This window comes from Phaethon aethereus (genome assembly GCF_964289735.1).
Source record: "Phaethon aethereus genome assembly, chromosome: 2".
Lineage (NCBI taxonomy): Eukaryota > Metazoa > Chordata > Aves > Phaethontiformes > Phaethontidae > Phaethon > Phaethon aethereus.
Genome location: NC_138582.1, coordinates 129178294 through 129193402, shown reverse-complemented (window position 1 = coordinate 129193402; position 15109 = coordinate 129178294). Strand labels below are relative to the sequence as shown.

The window sequence follows — 15109 nt, the reverse complement described above, 5'->3', positions numbered from 1 at the left end:
GTGACTTAGAGCAGGTTTTGAGTCAATGGAATAGTAAAGAACAAAATTGTGTCCTGTCGTCTAGCTACATTATACTCTGCACTTATTAACCCTCTGTAAAACTGCACTACAGTGAGCTTCATTTTGACTCAGTACCAGCCACTGTATGTAGATTGTCTGCAAAGGAGACACTACATTTTCTATCACTTGTCAATAAAATACTATGGTATTTAGAAAAGGCAACTGACTTGAGTGCTTAAAAACCATCAGAATAAGCTTATGAAAGCAAGCAGGGAGTGATAGTTGTTTATGTGAATGCCCAATATTATCCAAACTCATTTCTAATGAATTTAATCAAATCAAAGATAATGTGTTTGCCTTTACGTAACCTGTTTGGAAAAATGGCCTTAGTCATTCAGAAGATCCCTTTTCCTCTTGTCTGTTTTAAAACATTGTCAAGTCCTGAGTGTCCAGGGGAGTGAGGGAGCAAGCTGATCTTGCACGACACGGCTCTGGCAGCCTACAGGTGACATCAGTCTTGGCAGTGGAATTGGCACCGAGTCTGCAAGGTGCAGAGCTGGACAGGAACCAGTCATCTCCTTTCCTTCCATCTCCATGCATTTTAAGGTAATTCTGACTTGTCAACCTGCACTCCCTTGGCTCAAGGGTCAGCTTCAGTGACGATGTGCGGTCAGCATAGGTCTTTGGCTATTTTGATTGATCTAAAGCTGAATCAAGTTCCTTCTTGAAGAAGGGTTCTGCAGAGCTGAAGAGGAGGAACATAACCAATTCCTTGGTGAGAGGTTGCAGCAAGGAGGTGAACCACTGTTTCTCTGAAGTGACCCCCACTTCGCAAGCACGCAGGCAGATCAGAGTCTGCTGGGTAAGGAGAAGCCTTGAGTACACGTGTGTCTGGGAGGAAATGAGTGAGGAGGGAGTGTTGTTCTGCAGCATCGCTGGGGACAATGACTATTACTAGCCGGGTTGGGGGAGGTCGTGCTATAGTGCTTACTCAGCTGCAGTGTTGCAATGGAAACGATTGTATGTTCTTAGCAGGGCATTACAAGAGCTTGCTCATTCTTAATTGCTCTCTTATCTTACTCTTTGGCCACAGCAATCCAAACTATATTGAGCAAAGCACATAAACAGTTTCGTCTACCTTCATTATAAAGGTAGGAATACCTGCTTCATTTTTAGTGAATTGTACTGCTGCTCTGACATTAGTAATGCCAATGGACTTTATTTGTCAGTATTCAGGAAGAGCAATGCTATAAGCATATAGCTTAATTGTCATCATTAAGCACATTTACTATTTAGCAGTTGTGATATGACAGTGCAAATATTGCTCATGGTTTTGCTGACTCACAGTGAAATTCTCAATATTTGTTCAAAACAACATTAATTTAGTGGAAATGAGGAAACTGGGTACTTCACTCCCTCTCCCCACTCTTGTCTTCGAAGACAAAGAAAAGCTAGTATCAATTAGTGTATTAGTTTGTTAGAGGCCAAAAGCTGGCCACTTTCTCTGGGAATGGTCACTTATTCTGTCCCTCTATACTCAATTTTGTTTGGTTTACTGACAGGCTGACCTAGGACAGCAGATTCCTGCAGCACAGGTTTACCAGCGTGGAGAGTCAAATACAGCACGTACAGTTGTGCTGCTGCTGCTGGACAATGTGCGGAGTATTAAGACCAAGGCCATTTGTACAGGTATTTGTGGGCATTTGCCATGGGGATGTTCCCAAAAGGCAGCCTCCTACACTCCCTAGCCCCCTCTCACAAAGTAGCACAGCACTTTGTACCGGTTGTTCTCCGGCCAGTAGCTTCGTACCGAGGGCGGATTACTGCAGCTTGGCTGAACGGCCGGGTAGGAGTATTATGCAATGCACTAAGAGCCCGAGCAGCACCTCCTGCACACACAATTGTTCCATATAATTTCTCAGTAAAATTATTGCCTATGTCAATGATTTGTGCTGGACATGCTGGAACAAAACCACATACAGCTATGCTGTCCTTCAGGTCGCAGTTAAATTAATGAGTGCTCTGAGAGCTTTTCTGGTTTGTACAAATAAATTCCTGAGCTGAAAGCACTACTTGACAAGCTTCATGGCGGGGTTGATCTGCTCTAGTATCTCCCACAAGATTTGGTTTTTTTCTTTTTTTTTTTTTTTCTTCCAGACACTAGCAGAACTTCATCGACTAAATCTGCTCATAGTTGTTCCTCCTGCCCCAAACCCTTCTCCTGCAACACCACACTGACCTCAGCCTCCTGCAGCATCAAAAAGCCCTGTGGCCCTGTTTAAGGTCAAGGTAAAAGGATTGTTGCCCTTTCAAACATATCCTCTCTCCAAACTGGATGCTTTATTGCAGCTAGTACTATTTGTGACTAGAGGCTATAGATCTGCAGGGGGATTGCTTAATGATAAGCTTGTTGATTTGTCCCTCAACATGGCTGTATCCAGGCATAGTCAAAGCCCCTGCTAGAGAGGCATCCACCTGTCCCTCCCTCCTCCATAACCCTTGTCGCAAGATAACTCCTCTCATGAAGTGCTTTTTAAGGCTTTTACCACCGGTGACTTTTTTTCAAGCCAAGTCTGTGAGAAGGAATGATACCTCTTAGCCATAAGCTTGCTGATTTTTTTTTTTTTGCTGAAGGAGATTATTGCTTTAAGTGAAACTGTGAGAAGCAAATGGCACACAAAGGACTTGGGATGTGACCTGGCAGCAGCATACAATGCTAAGGTAGTTTAGTTATCACAGTTATTCCCTTTGCTCTTCCTTCCAGGCAAAGGAAATGTTGATTTGTTCTGGGACTGGGAGAGTTTGCTAGCTAAGAAGGTGAAGGGCTCAAGCAGTGTTTTCCGATCTGTCACGGTCACTTCCCACAGTCTCACTTTCTCGGCCCTTGCCCATTGCTGTGCTGCTTCTGTTTCCACTTGCCTTTGCTCCAGGAGGTCAGTTTTGTTTCCCAAGACAATAACTGTTACCTACAAACAAAACGAAAGGGTGAGCCTTATACAACAAGCATCCACCACTCACAATGCTTTTAAACACCAGGCAAGCAGTCACGCAGTTCAGACCTGTTCTTTAACTTAGCACTGGCACAAGGTAAGCTGCATGTAGTTTGGAAGAGCAGGGTCTAAGATTTGAATTAGCCTCATCTACTTGTGGGCTGGGAGCTGGTTTTAATCACAGGATATGCAGGACTTCCCCTTCTCCCCCCCGATCGCTTAAAGGGAAACAGTACTCCAGAAAGCCGAAGTTAAACAGCCCCATTCTCTATTTACTTTGCAATTGAGCTGCCCTAGACAAATGATGAGAGCATGATACCTGAGTAGGTCAGAGCACTACATGCTTGAGAGATGAAAAAATGCATTTCAGCAGAGAAAGCCTGGACCTCATAGCTGTGGATTTTGTGCAGCTTGTTTTTTCCCCAAGCCCCAGCCCACAATATAAATAAAACCAAGCCACATGGCAGCCAGTCAGGCTGAGCTGTTGAGCCCCTCTCCCAGCCCAGCTGGCTGCCCACTCCCACAGGCACATAAGCCACTAGAGGGACCTCAGGGGACAGTCTTCTGGTCAGATAAGCACCAGCACCATCCTCTCTGGAGCAGCTTCAAGAGCAGCCGGTTAACTAACCCGAGCAGCACAGCTGTATCGAGTCCAACCCTTAGTTTGTAAGGATCAGTCAAGTGACTTCTGTGTCACCGAGACAGTACAGTGTGGCTGAGCTCAGCTGTCTGCCTGGTACTTCAGTTCCAGGAAGTGCTAAAGGTAGTGCTGGCCACTTAAAGTTACTGCTCCTGCCTATTTTAAGTTAACAGTTCTCTAAAATGGTTTTACCAGCATCACCTCTTAGGGGAAACCATGCCTATATTTATAGCTCAAGGTCTTTAGTCAAACTCTGGTCTCATCTCTGCACTAGTGCTTTGGCAAAGATCAAGTGATAAAGTCCTCTCTTGCTGATGATTTGGGTTTTTTGCTGTGGCCAAACGTGTTTGCTCTTTCCTGTTCATCAGGCTAACTCCAGGATGTCTTCTGCTTCTTTCTAGCTAGAGATGTTTGTCCTGTTCCTCTGAGGCCTCTCTTCTTTTCTACAGCAGCCCATCCATGGCCCTTCTGTGAAGGCTTTGAAAGAAGCCATAGTCTTCATATACATGTACCGCATGCTCCAACTGAATTTTACCTATGGTTAAGCTTTGTCAGTGTGAGAGAACACAGCCTCTATTTAGTATAAAATTTGGCCAGGTTTTCAGGTGTGTGCTGGAGAGCCCCCACAGCCAGCAGAGGCAAGGAACCAGTCATCAGTGCTTTCTGTCATCTGCCACACAACAGGGAACTGTGTCACTCAACAAGGTGAAGTTCTGCCAGCTTAGAATCACCATGTGTGGAGCTACATCCCTAATTCAGTTAAGGATTCATTCTAGCAGAGCCCAAACTTTAAGCCTCCTGATGATATCTTAAGGTAGGACTCCTGATCTCGCCTTCTACCTGCTTCAAAGGATATTTTATATGGACTAGAAATCACAGGAATAAAACTAATTTATCCAGCTTACTGTGGGCACTGCTTTTTTGACTATTATCCTCAGTCAAGATCACAACTTTAAACTCTCCCAGAGGATAAGCAAATTGGCTGTTTTCTAAAATAGCTGCCTGCAATGAGAGAGAAGAGTTCTGGCAGGTAACAGAGAGAGGGACGCAGATCCTGTTGGGGCTGTGACTCCCTCTCCACATTGCAACAAATCAAGGCCCTCACAAGACACAGCGCCTGGGAAAAATTTCCTGCTCGTCCACCTTTCCTTGCCCTGCAGGGGAGTTATGATTGACTCTGGTATCCCTGATATACGTGACAGTTTGCAGCTCACACCAGCCCTACCCGCTAACATACCTCTCCTGTGACTGCATGTTCGGCTGCTGTCAAACTTGGAGCCTGCCTTCTTCTACCACCCTATGTGCTGTCAGTACTAAACAAGTTACATTTTTTGAAAGTCTCCCCCTACCATTATCCAATTAATTCTTCATGCACTTTTATTTTTATTTTTTTTAACAGCATAAACCAGACATTTGGAAAGCTGTAGGCTAAAGACATTTAACAGGGAAAACTACTCGAGAATATAAAGATACTGTAAGAAAAGCCATAATGCTAATGCCACATGCAAGTTTTATTTGTTTAGCTAAGCTGGAACACTGTCAGCTGAAAACACTAGCTGCTTTCTAAGGGAAAATAGAGCAGTCATTTCACACAATTGAATTGATTCAATATGGTTGTTAAAATACATTAAAGCCGCGTTGCCAATTGACTAATGTCTGGGAAACCCATTGTCAATTACTCTAGTTTGTAAGCCATCAAGTACATGAATACAAAACAAACACAGATAATGCCCTTCGTTATATTTTTCTATGCACTTGACTTGCTGTGTACAATATCTAAAAAAACATATGAACGGTACTGCTGTAGACCATATGTTTTATTAGTCATAAGTGTCCTGGCTGGTGCATTCAGCTAACTGAATTTTAGCTGTAATAGAGGAAGTAAGGAGACCAAAAAATGCATTCTTTTGCATGACCTGCATGGCATGTGAATTAGGCTTCCCCAGCATGAGAAAGCTTCCTCTTGCTGGATTGCCCAAGGCTGTGGGTACATTTGTTTTCGTTTGTATGCAGAAACAAAATCTATGCTTTGCAACCTTAACTTCCGATCACTGATATACCAATAAGCCAAGCAGCTATGGCACCGTGCATTTACCTCCTTTTTGTCTCTAAAGGCATCGATCTCCTTTTTGAGCAGTTCGACTCTTTGGAAAGCTTCAAGGCTTGTCACAGCATACACGAGAACGAAGCCATCAGCGACAGAGAAATAGTGTTTTGGCAATTCTACGCCCTCCTGCAGACCCCTGGTGTCATAAAGCCGTAACTGTTCCTTCACGCCTCGGTCTGTCTCCACCGATGCCAAATACACATCTTCCATTGTGGCACCCTCTTCTAAGCCTGTTTTAAAACAATCAGAAAAGTTCAACTGGTGCAAGTACAGCACCACTGTAAGAATTATTTGCAGTATTTTACCCCACAATAGCTTTCAGTGCATGTTTTCCAGAGTGACTTGACCTAGACTCGACCTTGCCTGACATCTCCATGAAGGGCTGTATTCATAGATCACTGCACCAGCTATTTACAATAGTGACACTGTGTAAATACAACCATCTGATATATGAGCACATGATTATGCCTGTAAAATTAATCTATACAATGCGCACATTCAGTATAGGATATGATATATGGCTCTTCCCCCAGGTTTCCCAAACTCCAACCACCCAGTGTACCAGTTCTGTGCCAAACATAACGCAAATGGGCCTGCCCAAACATCCACTGTTGGAAGAACAGCCAAGGAACACCAGATAGTCAAGTACTAACATCTTGAGCCTAATTCTTTGCTTCATACTGAGCTGGATCATACGGCAGAAGCAGGAGCCAAAGGAATAACTCTGGAAATGAGTGTGTACTGGTGGTACAACTAACCAACAAGTGAAATCAAGCCAGAAAGGGAAGAGGATGTTTGCATGCAAGCAAAGTTGCATGCTATATTTACTCAAATACACAATAAGCTTTTTTCCAGCCCTTAGGGATCTAAAATGACTCAGATTTGCTAATAGGAGCAAGCTCATTTACTGCAAGGTAGGAGCATGCACAAAGTAACAAGCTTTCATATGTATATCACCTGCTCCATGGTAACTATCTGCACACTGGCTCTCCTTTCTTCTTCTCCCCATGGTAAATGTGAGGTAATTCAAGGAAGCTTACTTTGAACAAATTTAAATGTTTTTTTCCAAGCCAAACCTTAACATAGATCACCTTAGCTTTGTGGTGCCCTGGATGCAGATGCGTAAAGTTACAGGTCCCAACAAACTATGTATAGTGTAGCTGGGCCACTTTCAGAGTCGGTTTTAAGTATTCATGTAAACCCCCTGCAATCCACATTTTTGCCTCCACTGCACCTCCCTGTACACAGAAATTGCCGTTGCAGGGCTACAGTAATGAACACTGTATTATTCTCTTTGTCTGCCAAAAAGGGACCATATTAGTTGTTTAAGAAAACACGAGGGATTATCTGCTCTATGAAAATAAGGATTTTGCTATATTCAATGACATATTCAAAATACTTCACACTGACAAACAAGCTAAAGCATTCCACCCACGGTGATGGTTTCCCATGATGTGTGCAGCATTCCTGTGCAGGGAAGTGGCACAAGCTGTTCTTTTTGCCCCTCTCTGTGCAGTCTTCGTAGATCAAACTCTTATTAGGTTTGCAACGAATTAATTTATCTCGCCTCCAAATATAGCCATGCTAACGTGCGACAGCGAAACTAAAAGCAGAAGGACAAAACAAAGGTTATAAAAAGAGGAAGCACGGAGGCATTCTGTGCAGTTCCGTGTTACAAGGGCATTTTTAAAGACTGAAGTAGGTAATAGAGCCCTTTCTGGTATAGCACAATGTTTGTTCTTCCTCTGCTTCATTGTATTGTACGGACAGGTCAAGGAAATATCTAGCAGCAGTAAATACTACTTTGGTGAGGACTGAGCCATAAGTGCCTAAGTTTTCTTTTTAGAAAGCAATGAATAATGTTGTACAGGTTTTTACCATCTAAATGCTGCGATGTAATTCAACAGTCTTTAATATATCCAGTTTCTCCTCTGACAGTCTCTTCCTAATGGCATTAAAAGTAGCAGTGAAAATTATGTCTTTTAACATCCTACTTGAAAACGAGGAGGAAAAATTAAGATCTGGGAATTAAGTCATCATAATAGAGCAACAAATTTTCATGTGAAATGGGGGCAGGGGGCATTTTGGAGGGAACTGGAATTTATGCATCAGTATCAGATTCCAGAGGTGAAATTTCACCTATGTACATTGGGGGCGGGAGCATATGCAAGCAGATTCCTAATCAAACACAGATAATTCTTAGACATACCTGTGTCATCTTATTCTAGGCCCTGCTTCCAAAGCCCAGACTGCGTGTTAGCCACATCTTGCTGGCAAGGATATTTACAGTTCTTGTTAGTACCGTCCCACTCACGCACTTTCCCAGTCTCCATTCAGACATGTGCCGGGCAAGTTGTTGTACGAGCAGCAGAACTGGTCAGGAAAGCCCAGTGTCCTGGGAAGGTGTCTGGCATGATCCCATCCTCCCTGTCTCCTTTTTCCTTCACTGGCATCTGCAGGCATCCTCCCACCATCGCTACCTGGGTGGGCAAGGGCAGCTTGTGCTGGGGAGTTGCTGCCCTGCAGACTGCTCCCAGCTTGAGTTGTTTTCCTTGGAGGAGGGCATTATTTCTCTCTTTACCTCTCTTTCCTGCTACCAATTTTTCTAAACTTACAGAAACATATTTTGAGATATCGACTGTGGTGTCACAGATGAGCAGGCAGATGGAACTAGCTTTCAGGTTCAGAAGCTATGGTGGGGGGAACTAAAAAGACAGTTTAAAATTGCATGGTTTCTTTGGAAACTAAAGATGAAAAGTTGGGGAGAGAAAGGAGAAATAAACAGGAGATTGATGCTATGCCTACTTAGCTGGTGCAAGTCTTAGGAGAGGCAGAAAGGTCTTCATCTATGTTACCCACTGCTGCCACAGAGGAACTGCAAAGGGGAAGCCTCAGTCATAAATTGGGTGGTGTTTCAACCCTTGGCGGTTTCCCAATGAGGAAAAGAAAAGGCTCAATATACTAACGAATACTGCACACTCAGGCTAGATAAGGCAGAGAGATTGCAAATACCAAAGTAAAGCAAAATTTCAAGATGGATGGAATTTCAGAAGATCCCAAGTGACTCCCAAACATAAATGCAGTGCAAATTTTGTGTCTTCTTGAGTACTTTTGAAGATCTCCTATATAATCTCTCCTTCCTTCTTTCCAGCAGGAATTTAGGAAAGAGCTCCTAACGCCCACTATTGCTTGGGTTTGTAAACTGCGGGATAACAGGCTTTGCTTACTTAGATCTCAAATGACAGCGTATCAGAGGATCCCTGACTCAGAGAAGGGCTGGACAGGCCTTAACAGGAGCTGGCCTATTTAGATTTAGCTGCTAGTTAAGTACTGGTCTCACCGACCAGTAGCCATGGTTGTGACCCTCAGTTGCATACATTCAGCTCCATTTTCATCTATTTCTAAAACGCAAAGCTGACTGCAGCTCTATCAAGGGATAGTTTTGATTTAAGAAACAAAGATGTAAGAATGCGTGATTTGGTTAATTAACCTCCTCATCTTTGGAGCTGTGAAAGCCAAAACCCCAAATCCCTCCAGCTGAGACCAAGCGAGGCAAATTCTCTCATTATGGGTTCTACAACGGTAAAATACAGCGTTTTCATCCCTAGCTAGTAAGATGATTTGAACTATCTGCTTATGAATAACCTGACCATGCCAGCTATTTACACAGCCAGGAGGCAGAGATAAGGAAAATCGTATTTTCTACAGGAAGAGTTCTCATCTCCTTCTGTTGAGCTGATAAGTTTTACCATAGATTGAGGGGCCAGAGATATTTTAAAGGTAGAAAGAAGACTCCTTTCTGCACCATCACTGAATGGGAACACTGTTTAAGGAAAACCACCTACTCTCTGTACAGACATGTCCCATGCCAAAGTTAAGCCAACACCTCTCCTGTTAGCACTCTCAAGAGAGCTCAGGCCAAGCAGTGCCAGGTACCACAGGTATTTAGTGGGACAATCTTCTACTGCCAGTCAAAGACCCATTTCATCACCGAGGAGAAAAGACTGGCCCCTCTTTCTTCAGGAGTGCAACAGAAAGTGGAAGATTTGGACAAACACAATGTTGAAGCTACAAAAACAGAGATCATCCCAGGTACCAGGCAATCATATACATATGTGCAAGCCTTAACAACTATTTGGCCTGACCTATGGCAATATAGTCCCTACATGACTCAAAGCTAAATCTGTGCCCATTTCAAACATCTCCTTTCAGGTTTTGTCTGATTCCTTGTATCAGTTTAGCCAGAGAGGCTGCCATGCAGTACATACGTTACTTTACACGGCTCTGACAGCATCTTTCATCTTTTTGCCCTCTCCTTTCTCATCCTAGCGCCCAAGGCAAACAGCCACTCTTGCAGTTTGAAAGCCTAGCACAAAGCCCAATAGCACACATTGTTGCTCGCATGCTCCAGGGACACAGATGTTCCTTTTTGGGGAGTATTCATTCCTCCCAAGTACTTTTTCCTCTTTGACCTCAAGCAGTCTTAGTGCCTTTGCAAGAATGCTAGCTGCTGAGCACGTAAGCAATGGCAGCACTTAGGGACTTCATCCATGACAAGCCAGGGAAAGCTGAAGGTGCTCATTTTCCTAGGAAAAGAAACACAGCACAACTGGGTTACAGCACCATCGCCAAGCACACAGCCAGAAGCATGGGCTCAAAGCCAAGGGCTTTATATAGCCACGTGAAACCTCCAAGGACACTAATCACTTCCCTGATAGCAGCTGTACCACCACTCCTTTTTACAGGGAAGTCAACAGAAGGCAAGTGAGCACTGACCTAGACTCACAGATGATTTACAGCCAGGAGGAGACCCCCATGTCAGTGGCTGCGACACCTCGGAGGATGGCTCCAGACCTTGTGCTCTGAGCCTACAACCAAGTTCGAGCACACCTCTTGTCACTGGGAGGAGGATATAGATGCCGTCAGGAATGGAGAGATTCTGTGCGTTGGCTCGGCAGTCCTCCCAACGGCTCCCCAGCCCTTGGATCAGCCGCAGAGCTGCTCCTGATGTCAGTCAGGAAGCACAGGTTTTGAAACAGCTTGTGTCCATGTTGCCATACCCAGTGAGCTGCCTTGCTAGTTGGCTCTGAACAGACAGGCTTTCAGCAAACACACTAGTCCTTTTCGCCTCCTGCCAAAAATGCCAGCAGCCAAGATGTATATGTCAGCTTTCTGGCGCCCACAAGCTTTAGGAAACAAGGATTGAGGTTCAGTAATCATGTTTTAAGCATGGAGGGGCTACCCCTGCAATGGTAGCACCAGCAGCTGGTCTGCAGTTTAAAGCTGCTCAGCTGAGGAGTAGTCAAAGACTCGCTATTGCTCTAACTCTGTCCTTGCCCAGTGAGACCCTCACAGCGGTGTCCTGCCTCCACAGTTTGAGGGTTAAATCAACACAGATTGGAGCAGTGGCTAAAGATCTTCTGGGAATCGTTTTCACCAGCCCATACTTCAGGCACCCTCTGCCGGAACGGCCCATGGGCTGGGGAGGACACAGGGAGGACGGTGACCACTCAGCGGGACTGCCGGGAACGCCAACATATCAGTCCATGGCACACGTGGGTGATCGCAAAAGCGCTGGGCTGTGGCCACTCGTCCCTTGGGGCTGCAGTGGCTCCATATGAGCCCTCTCCTTACTCTGATCTTGACTCTGCTACTTGCCCTCTTTCTCCAAGTGTCTTGGGAATAAGATTTGACCAAAATCATACAAAATGGGAGGCTACCTTCTTCCTTCTCGCCTTGCACCACCACCCCCCCCCCGCTATCAGCTGCTTCCTCCCTTACTGTTAACTCTAAAAAACAAGAACAGAGCTGCGGGAAAGGAAAATCGATCTTTTTGAGAGAGGAGGGGGAACAGTCTGCCTTGTGCAATGGCCGAGATGGAGCGGAGCGTTCAGGAGTGACACAGGGACACCCTCAGCTAAACCCCGAGCACGAGGCCTCCCTCCGGTTCTGTCAGCCAGCATCCATGACGTTGTATAATCATGTACATGGCTGGCTCCAGAAATAGCTCCTCTGATCAGCAACACCCGAATATCCTTCCTGTTTGGGTCGCCAATAGGAGCTTGGGGCAGGAAGTAATGCAAGGCAATACGATTTAAGCAACGTGGCCTTGCTCATGCTGCTCGGGTGTCTCTGACCGTCACCCAGCCCAGCGCAGAGGAAAGGCAGATCAGCACCGAAGGGAAAAACCTTCAGCCTGTGGGTTTTGCAGCCTTCACCCTGAAGGCTACACAGGGCTACGTGCATAGGTCTCGGTAGGATGCTGGAGACATATGTTGCTGCGACATTAGAGGAAATCCTCCTTTTAAACAAGGGTATTAGCACGCAGTTCTGTATCACGCTTTGCCAGCGAATTCCGCGCATCCACACATTTTAAAGGCACAGTGCCTGCAAAGCACCATTCTAGAAACCCTAGCGTTTATCCAATAACTTACCCCAACACTTAATTTACCAGCCCAAGGAAAAGATACAAATGGACTAAACATCCTCTGCCAAAGCCGTGAGATTCAACCCTGGTGCCACCCCTTGTTTCAGGGTGAGGCAGGAATAATTCATCAGCCTGCTGATCGTTGCCCTTCCTCTGAAAGCCAAGTCATGTGGAAACAGGGGGAAACAAGCTGGCTTTGCATTCATTCCCTTTCTTTTGTGCACAGCAAGTCTCAGACATCCCACGCTCCTGTCTCAAGTCCATTTTCCACAGGAGGATTTCTCTGAGAGCCGAGAAGCTCGGCCCTTGAAGTTCAGCAAAGAAAGTGGGACCTAAAGCAGAGCTGTTTTTCTTTCCAGTGCTTTGATTAAATATTAGCCAAACCCAAGCAAAATAAAGCTTTAAGAAGATGGAATAAAAGTCTAAATAGTCTCTCCACTTATCATGTGACATCTATTTATTTTTCAGGCATCCACAGCATCTTTCAGGGAACAAGATATTTCCTATGTAAATAGGCAGCAAGCACATCGCCTACTTTCTGTGTTCGTTTCTTTTTAAACGTTCACATATTTTGTAACTGGGAACATCATGGAAAGAGTTCTTTTCCAAGCCTCTTTTAAAAATGGGTAATTAAGGGACTACAAATTTCAAGAACTGCCCAGAGGTGCAACGAATCCACATTCATTTCCTCCTTCACCTCAGTGCAGTTTGCAGTCCTCGGTTACTGCTTCTTGGGGGCAATCACAAGATTCTGGAAAAGGAAACAATCCCCCCCAAAAAGTAAAAATATCTCACCAACAGTATGCTTTCCATAGAGAAGCTGCTCCAAAATTGCGGTCTTTCCCACCGAGGCCATTCCACAAACCACCACCTTGTAGCCCTTTCCCATCCTTCCCGAGAGGGCAGAGTCGGCAGGCGAGCCCTGTGCCGACACAGGAGTCTGTTAGCCTGGCGCGGTGGCGGGGCTCGGCACCAGAGAGAAGCAAAGCCCCCGAAAGGCGAGAGGCAAAACGCGAAGCGGTGGGTGACTCGGAGGCACAGCTCCCTCCCAGGCGCTCACCAGCGACTGTTATTTTTAGGACTAGAGTTTCCTCCCACACTATTTTTTAAGGTTTTAGGCTGCTGCCATCGGTGTTGATGCTTGCCTGCAGCCTTGACGCTCGTCCCGTCGGGCTCCGGGAGACTGCGAGCGCTGAAGGGTGTAAACCCTCTGGGGCAGGGGCTGTGCTTGCCGGCGTGCGTGTACACCGCAAGACTTGCATTATCAGGGCTTCGTGTTTTTGCTGCGGGCCTGGTGGTACCTGGTGGTATCCGGATGGCTCCTGGAAATGCGACAAACAGCGGTTCCTCCCCTTTCACTTCACGCACAGAAAGTTTCTCGCTTTTACAGATTAGGAGCTAGAGAATTGGAGTGCTAAAGGCAGAGGCACGGGAAAGCAAATGCAAAGGCAGGTTTTGTGGCGTGTTTTAGATCAGTTTGGGTGGGTGGGGGTTGTTTTTTGGCAGTCCCCCCTGCCAGTGAGCCGTGGCCGGGCAGCAGGCCCTACCTCTCAGGTCGCCGTGGGGAGCGGCCCGCCAGAGCACGAGGGTTAACCATAACCCCTTCGGGACCATGAGGAGCTGCCGCTGTCCCGCTTCGATTCCAGTTTAACCGGGTAACGCTTCGCAAGCCAGAGTGCTCTGCAAAGCAGACGCTGAAACACGAAAAGGTGACCTGGTAGCCACGGGGGAGGCAGGGGAAGCCTAATTCCTGTTTGGATTCCCTGGGGCAGGGCCCGACATCTCCACAGCAGCACAACTGGGGATGCTGCTGGGAGCCAGAGAGGGGGACAAAAAGCCTCCTCAGCACCAGGCCCTGTCCTTGCTCCTGCAAATCCACCTCTGCGGGTGCTGGGCAGGGGAAGGAGGGCTGCGGGGGGAAGGCACAGAAATGGGGCTCCATGCCTGCCCCCAAGGCTTCCGGGTTGGTTTTAGGGCTTTTTTTTCCCCCTTAAGATTTATGGTTTCATTTTATGATTTTTTTATTACTATTTTTAGGATTTTTTAAAGGGTTCTTTTCAGGATTTCTTTTAAAGTACTTTTTCTTTTTTACGTCAGCCCCCGCCCCGCCCCAGTCCCTAGCTAGTTTGGGGCTTTTATGGAGGGAGAGCGGAGGAGGGGGTGTTTCAGAGGATGTCCCAACTCGCCAAGCACCTGCCCCAAGGCCAGCCCCCCAGCTCCGCAGGCCCCGGCCGGGCCGTGCCGCGGAGGGCGCGCCCCCGCCCGCAGCTCCGCGCGCCCCCGGCCCCGCGCGCGCCCCAGGGACCCCTCCCCCGCCCCCCGCCCCAGCGCGAGCGCGCACCTGGGCAGAGCTTCCCACTGCACCCCATTGAGCCGCGCCGGCCTGGCGGGCCGAGTCCCGCCCCCTGCCGCCCATTGGCGGGCGCGGGGGCCGGGGCGAGACGGGGCGGGGCGAGGAGGGCGGCCCGGCTTCTCCCTGACACCAGGACTACATTACCCATGAGGCGCCGCCGCTGCCACCGGAAGCGCCATGGTGCCGTAAGGGGTTGTGGGAAGTAGGCATCTTCCTTTCCGGTGGTGGGCGCCATCAGGTGAGGGTTTGTTGGTGTTCGGCCTTTCCCTCAATCCGGTTCCATCCCGGGTCCGAGGCGGCCATCTGCCCGCCCTGCTGCCGCCCCTGCCCGCCACCACCCTGGCGGAGTGGGACGGGCTGATCATGCGGCGTGGGGGCTCTGCGGGGAGCAGGTCCCGGGCGGGCCGCGGGCCCTGGGAGGCCGGGGCGGGGACCGTGGGCTGCGCCTCGTCGGAGCGGCCTAGCTGCCGGGGATGTGGGACGGGGAAGGGGACATTCAGTGGGACCCGGGGTTGGCTGGTGTGAGCCGAAGGCCGCACACCGCGGCGTAGCGGATGCAGGTTGATTACAGGCCGCACGTCTTGGTTTGACT

General features: G+C 47.4%; 1 protein-coding gene across 1 annotated transcript; it reads right to left on the bottom strand.

The window, feature by feature from the left end:
* Window positions 1–1796: 1796 nt before the first annotated feature.
* On the bottom strand, window positions 1797–13053 carry NKIRAS1 (NFKB inhibitor interacting Ras like 1; the record flags this gene model as incomplete). The annotated part of the gene is made up of 3 exons (XM_082015202.1): window positions 1797–2966; window positions 5726–5967; window positions 12960–13053. 3 exons carry the CDS (start codon window positions 13051–13053, stop codon window positions 2727–2729), a joined length of 576 nt encoding a protein of 191 aa, XP_081871328.1. The 3' UTR covers window positions 1797–2726.
* Between the last annotated feature and the right edge of the window lie 2056 nt (window positions 13054–15109).